This window comes from Marmota monax, unplaced genomic scaffold, assembly GCF_021218885.2.
Source record: "Marmota monax isolate L192 unplaced genomic scaffold, Marmota_monax_Labrador192_F-V1.1 WCK01_AAM20220418_F8-fsc00271, whole genome shotgun sequence".
Taxonomy (NCBI): domain Eukaryota; kingdom Metazoa; phylum Chordata; class Mammalia; order Rodentia; family Sciuridae; genus Marmota; species Marmota monax.
The window spans coordinates 603,264-610,200 of NW_026694659.1; the positions used below are offsets into that span (position 1 = coordinate 603,264).

Below are 6,937 nucleotides of genomic sequence, written 5' to 3' on the forward strand. Positions count from 1 at the left end.
CACTTCATTGCAACCTTTCCAGTTGGACCACTCCACAGGGTATCACTCTATTTTCCTAGCCTGGTACAGGAGGCCTAATGTGTGGTGGCAAGGTGCATGGGGACAGAGAGCATTCTGTGGCCCCCTGATGAACTCTGAGCCTGTCACTCAGCCTCCGGGCTACACAAGTGCCTCTCAACTTTTTCCCATTAGGTGAGACAGGAAGGTCACGGTGGGCTGGAGTTGGGTAGGTTCTGGAAAACAGCAGGCCTTGAAGCACAACGGGGTTTTGCTCCCATCTTCAGTGTGAGAACCTAGTAGAGCTCCCTGAACCAAAACTCACAAAAGTAGAGGGCCTTCTTGAAGACGGGTTCCCCTGGGAGTTCTCGTCTCTCAAATGTGTCCACAGTGAGCCTCCAGAAGTTTCCACTCCAGAGAAATGTGAGTCCCTCTATCCACCTGACTTCTTCCAATTTGGGGAGCGGTATTTGCCTGCAACCGCAGTTCTCTGATGCATTTAAGATGTGTTGATCCATGGTTGGTTTGGCGTTGCTGTTGTGGCTGCTAAGTGGTCATTCTCAAGCTCCCTATATGCTGGATTGGACCTCATAGTTTAAAATCAGCACCGTGTTCTGCAAAACATGAGTTCTGTAGATGTCACTAGCATTCAACGACATAACGGTCCTGTACTCAAATAGCTTTGAGAAATTCCCGGTTGATTAACAGCAGGTCATTTCTGTGCCTCTATGATACTGGTTTGCTTTTACTTTCTAGGACTATAGGTTGCTGTGTTGCCCTAGTTTATTTTGCCATGAAATTCTTTTAGGAAAAAAAAATATTCCATAAAACTACATTTCTCAAAAAAAGAAAGTGGGGGGGGAATGCTGTCTCATTTTTTTTTTTTAAAGAGAGAGTGAGAGAGAAAGAGAGAATTTTTTTAATATTTATTTTTTAGTTTTCGGCGGACACAACATCTTTGTTTTTATGTGGTGCTGAGGATCGAACCCAGGCCACACGCATGCCAGGCGAGCGCGCTACAGCTTGAGCCACATCCCCAGCCCTCATCTTCTTTTTTATTCTGATATTTTTTGATATTTTTTATTAGAGCATTATATTTATATATAGTACTTGGGTTAATTTTGACAAAATAATACACAGAAGGAATTTTATTTCAATCCCCAATCCCTCTTTTCCTCCCCTCCCCCCTACCCCTATTGATCTTCCTTTCAGTCTTTATTTATTTTCAATTCTCTGCATGCACATAAAGGGGACATTCTTCTGGTACATTTATGGATAGACATAACAAGGTTTTGTTTAATTCATTCCATATTCCCCCCTTTCCCTCCCTTTCTGCCCTCACTCTTGTTCTCCTCCTTCTACTCCATTGATCTTTCCTCTCTCCTTATGAGATGGGCATCTGGGTGGATTCCATAATTTGGTTATCGTGAATCGTGCTGATATAAACCTTGAAGTGGCCAGGCATGGTGGCGTATGCCTGCGATCCCAGCAACTCAGAAGGCTAAAGCCGGAGGATCTCAAGTTCAAAGCCAGCCCCAGGGACTTATCAAGGGCCTAAGCAACTTAGAGAGATCATATCTCAAAATGAAAAAGGAACAAAAAAAGCCTGGGGATGTGGCTTAGAGGTTAAGTGCCCCTGGGTTCAATCCCTGGTACAAAACAAACAAAACTTTGTAATGACTATCACTATAGTATGCTGATAAATACCGGTGAGTGAGACAGTTGGGTCATGTGGTGGTCTTTTGAAGTATCTCCGCACTCTTTTCCATAGTGGTTGTACTGATTTGCAGTCCTACCAGCAATGTATGAGTGTACATTTTTTCCCACATCCTCACCAGCATTTACTATTGTTCATGTTCTTGATACTTGCCATTCTGATTAGTGTGAGATGATAATCTCAGACTAGTTTTGATTTGCATTTCCCTAATTGCTAATGAGGTTGAACATTTTTTTCATATATTTGTTGGCCATTTGTATTTCTTCCTTTAAGAAATATCTATCTAGTTCATTTGCCCATTTATTGAGTTATTTGGGTTTTTGGTGTTATTTCAAGTTCTTTATACGTTCTGGATATAAATCCTCTGTCAGAAGTCATAAAGTGTCCATGTATGTTTGGGTCTGTGTCTGGGTTTTTTTCCTCTCTTCCAGTGTTGATCTTTACATCGTATCACATTGTCTTAATTAATTAATTATAGGCCTTCATATCCGGTAGTGTATATCATTCAACTTTCTAAATATTTATTTCCTATTTATTTACATAAATTTTAAATTTTCACACACACACACACACACACACACACCCTGCTGAAATTGCAGTGCATTAAATCTATAAATCTGGGCAGAATTGATGTCTTTAGAAAATGAGATTCCTATCCATGAATATGGTATGGACTGCCATTTAACTAGGTCTTCTTTAACTTCTATTATAGGTGTATATGTGAATGTGTGTGTGTGTGTGTGTTTATTGGTATAATTTTGGAAATACGTTCTTTATGCAGTTGTAAATATAGTTGTTTTAAAATATGTGTCTTCTAATTGTTTAGTGCTGGTACACATAAGTAAATTAATTATTTTTATTGACCTTATATAGAGCAGTTTTCCCAAACTCACTCATAAATTTGCTAGTTTGTCTACAGAATTTTTAGAACTTATTCACAAAATGTATTCTCTGGATAAAATAAATTTTACATCTTTGCTTGCAGTGCTTATACTTTTTTTCCCTTCAATCAGCAATGACTAGGAAATTCACAACAATCATGAGTAATTTTCTTTTCTGGACTGGGGATTGAACCCAGGGACACTTTACCACTGAGCTACATTCTCAACCCTTTTTAATTTTTATTTTGAGAAAGGGCCATATTGAGTTGCTGAGGCTGGCTTCAAACTTGGAATTCTCCTGCTTCAGCCTTCCTAGTTGCTGGGATTACAGACTTGCACCACTGCACCCAGTTTGAATAGGATTTTTGATAGCAGGAAGCTAATCATTTCTCAATATTAAATCAATATTTTACTCTTAAAAATAATGATTGTTCTTTAAGTATTTGAATACATGTTATACATTTTATTTGGGTTAAGGTAATTTAATTCTAAACTTTTTAAGAATTTTAAAAGAGAATAAATGGACATTTATTTTATTAAAAACTTGTTAGTTTTTTTTGTTTGTTTCTAAACAAACCTACATTTTGAAAATAAAACCAAATAAAACTCTGAGGTGAATACTTAAGTTATTCTTAGCCTTTCTTCTTTTCCAAAATATTCCTTTAAATCTGTGTTATTTCCTTCTAACTTAGGTATTAGCTAAATCTTGCAAGTATTGATATATTTTCATTTCTTATTAACTTCAAAATACTTTGTTTTCACTGTGATTTTGCATTTACCTGTGGTTTATATTGAATTGTATTGCTTAATTCCCAAACAGGGAGAATTTTCCAATTATTTTGATTTTGAGTTATACTGATTTTGGATAATGTATGTATTATATATACATATATGTATATATATACATTTTTATCAATAAGTATATACAATTGATTAGAATACATATACTAATAAGTATACATACATATATATGTATACATATATATGAAAATATGTTCAATTGATATTTAGGCAATTTACTAGTAAAAAATGTTTTAGGAATAGGACACTGCGCTGGGCCGCCTAAAGCTGGATGGCGGTGGCTCGCGGGCAGCACCCGCAGCAACGGTAAAACGGAAGTCCTGCGATCGGAGCCCGGTGTCCGGGCGGAAGCGGCGTTCTCTCAGCCGTGGCCCGGAGTCAGCCCCGGAGCCACCGGGAGCCTCCTGACCTGGTGTTGATGTTGAGTAGGCCTCATTAGCATATTAAAATGGCTCTACCCAAGGACGCCATCCCTTCCTTGTCGGAATGCCAGTGCCAGATCTGTGTGGAAATCTTAATCGAGCCCGTAACCCTCCCATGTAACCACACGCTCTGTAATCCGTGCTTCCAGTCGACTGTCGAAAAGGCAAATTTGTGCTGTCCCTTCTGTCGCCGCCGGGTCTCTTCGTGGACTCGGTATCATACCCGTAGAAATTCTCTTATCAATATGGAACTATGGGAAACGATTCAAAAACACTATCCAAAGGAGTGCAAGCTTAGAATCTCTGGGCAAGGATCGGAGGAAATTGTTGATGACTACCAGCCCATTCGTCTGTTAAGTGAACCTGGGGAATTAAGAAGAGAATATGAAGAAGAGATAAGCAAGGTGGAGGCAGAGCGACGAGCCAGTGAGGAAGAAGAAAACAAAGCCAGTGAAGAATATATACAGAGATTATTGGCAGAGGAGGAAGAAGAGGAAAAAAAGCAGGCAGAGAAAAGGCGAAGTGAAGTGGAAGAACAACTAAAAAATGATGAAGAACTGGCAAGAAAGCTAAGCATTAACATTAATAATTTCTGGGAGGGGAGTACCTTGGCTTCTCCTTTGAATTCCAGAAAATCTGATCCAGTCACAACCAAGTCACAAAAGAAAAATAAGGACAAACAAAAAAACATTGGAAATATTCAGAAGTATTTGTCACCTAAATCTCTATTTGGATCAGCAACACAGTCTGAAGTTGTACAAGAAGTCAGGAGAAACTCCACATCTAAGGAAATTGACAGAAGTGATATGAAGAGCCCTACAGGGCAAGATACAGAAATTGAAGAAGATATGCCAACACTTTCTCCTCAAATGTGCCTTGAAATTCAAGAACAAGGTACAAAGTCTTCAGTAGAGTCACCTATGCCATGGTTATGTGTCTATGATGCAGAACAGTGCCTTGAAGGAAAAGCCAAAAGATCAAACAATCATGATCAAGAGTTATATGTCATAAAGTATGAAGGACCTAAAACCAAAGTTCCCTACTCTAAAGAAGCTACAGTTAAGCCTTGTGGCAAGACAGAGAATGGGCGTACTTCATCAAATATGATACAAATAATTGGAGACAACCCAGTTGAGACAGAGTCTAGCCAACCAGACAGTAAAGGTGTTTCGAAAAGAAAAAGCCAGGAATCTTCAGTTGAAGCAGTCATAGATTCATGCTTTTCTTTAAAAAGGAAGAAAACATTCTCGGAATCTTCTTCAGATCAAGAGGAAACAGAAATGAATTTTACCCAAAAACTGATAGATTTGGAGCATTTACTTTTTGAGAGACACAAACAAGAAGAACAAGACCGGCTATTAGCGTTACAACTGCAGAAAGAGGTGGATAAAGAACTAATGAAGCCAAATCGGCAAAAAGGATCCCCAGATGGGTACCAGTTACGTACTACATCCTCACCTCCACATAACTTACTAAATGGGCAGAAGAATTACAAAGACAGAAACTTCAAAAATCAGACTGATGTAGAGCATCCAAAACCTCGAAGAGGCTCAAGAGATGAAAACTGGCAGCCTTCTTTTAAAATCCAGTTGAACAGTTCGGCTAACGGAAAAAAGATATCAAATTCTACTAAAGAAAATTGTAATGTATCTAAAAGTACTCATTCTCTACAGCCTAGTAATTCACAGAAAAGTATTTTTCAGATGTTTCAGAGATAACACCAAATAATGTGGGTAAAAGGAATGTCTTCTAGTAAAGCTGGATTGTGAAGCTCTCTTCTGTCATAGAATCTTTATAAATTTCACATTAATCTCTGCTGTCTAAGCATACTTATTATCTTTAAAGTGATTAAAAGGAAGCATATACAAATGTGTTTTCTATAAAACTCAGTGATAAGAAAGGGTCCCTATTCATTGTTAATAACTAACATGTACTAAGTTTAACAGTCCTTTTGTATATACAGATGTGTTCGCCAAGCCAAGAAGTCTTGAAGTGCCATTCTTTTAAAAAAAAGGAAAAAGTTTTATGGCCTTTGCTCGTTTTTTGTCATGAATAATCAAAACAAAGATTATAGTATATCAGGTAGTTAAGGAATCTATGTAGAATATAGGGTCTAGATTTTCTTGTTACTTTCCCTTATATTTATAGAGCACTTGAAATATATCTACCATACCAATTGAGTAGTTAATTTCCATCTCCAATTTAATTAAATTTTGAGCATTATAGCATTTTCTTCATCTTAAAATGGATTAGAATCAAAGTTAAATCGAGAGTTTTCTAGTAAATTAAAATTCAGTTGACAGAAAGGAAACTAGATTCTTTATGCATAAAGAAAGAGTTGGGATTAGACCAGTGGGATGGATTGGCAGTTTAGGAGCATTAGAACTGAATGGATGATCAGAAACTGGGTCCAGAATGGAGTAGCTGGTGTTATTTGCCAGAACATTCTCTCTTGTCATTTCTTTGCTGTAAATGACAACTGAAAACATTTTGGGTTTACATCTTTTCACACCATAGTGTCCACTGTCAAAATCAAAATTAGTGGCCAGGTGCATTGGAGCAAGCCTGTAATTCCAGGGGCTCAGGAGGCTGATGCAGGAAGATCGCAAATTCAAAGCCAAAGCCAGCCTCAGTGACTTGTCGAGACCCTGTCTCTAAATAAAATACAAAAAAGGGCTGGGGATGTGGCTTAGTGGTTAAGCGCCTCTGGGTTCAATCCGCAGTACCAAAACAAATTTGTTTTCTTAATTTTTGGAAATTCATACTTCTGTTAAGTGCTGTTCCAGAAAAAAAAGGAATTTGCTATAGGAGAGTCATATGACAATGTCTCATGTTTTGAAATTTGAAACAACCATGAGTTTATTTCTTTATACTATCATTTTGTATTGATATTTTTCTTTGTGCTTGTGGGTAGTAATAGAATGTATATAGATTTTGCTCTCTTGCCCCTGAAAGTTAAATCAGAAGCACTGAATTCATTTGTGAAGTTTTAGAGACTAATGATCTTAATTCTGCTGCTAATTTTAGTTTTTTCTTTTTCAAAAAAAAAAAAAAAATGCCCTCTGAGTAATGATTGTGGTAAGATGAGGTATAGTCAGAAACTAACCAAATTTGTCTAA

At 37.5% G+C, this 6,937-nt stretch overlaps 1 protein-coding gene across 1 annotated transcript; it reads left to right on the plus strand.

The window, feature by feature from the left end:
- Window positions 1-3,640: 3,640 nt before the first annotated feature.
- Window positions 3,641-5,588, plus strand: LOC124078484 (E3 ubiquitin-protein ligase RNF168-like). The gene has a single exon (XM_046423299.2). The coding sequence runs from the start codon at window positions 3,845-3,847 to the stop codon at window positions 5,534-5,536; it is 1,692 nt and encodes a 563-aa protein (XP_046279255.1). The 5' UTR covers window positions 3,641-3,844; the 3' UTR covers window positions 5,537-5,588.
- Window positions 5,589-6,937: the final 1,349 nt, after the last annotated feature.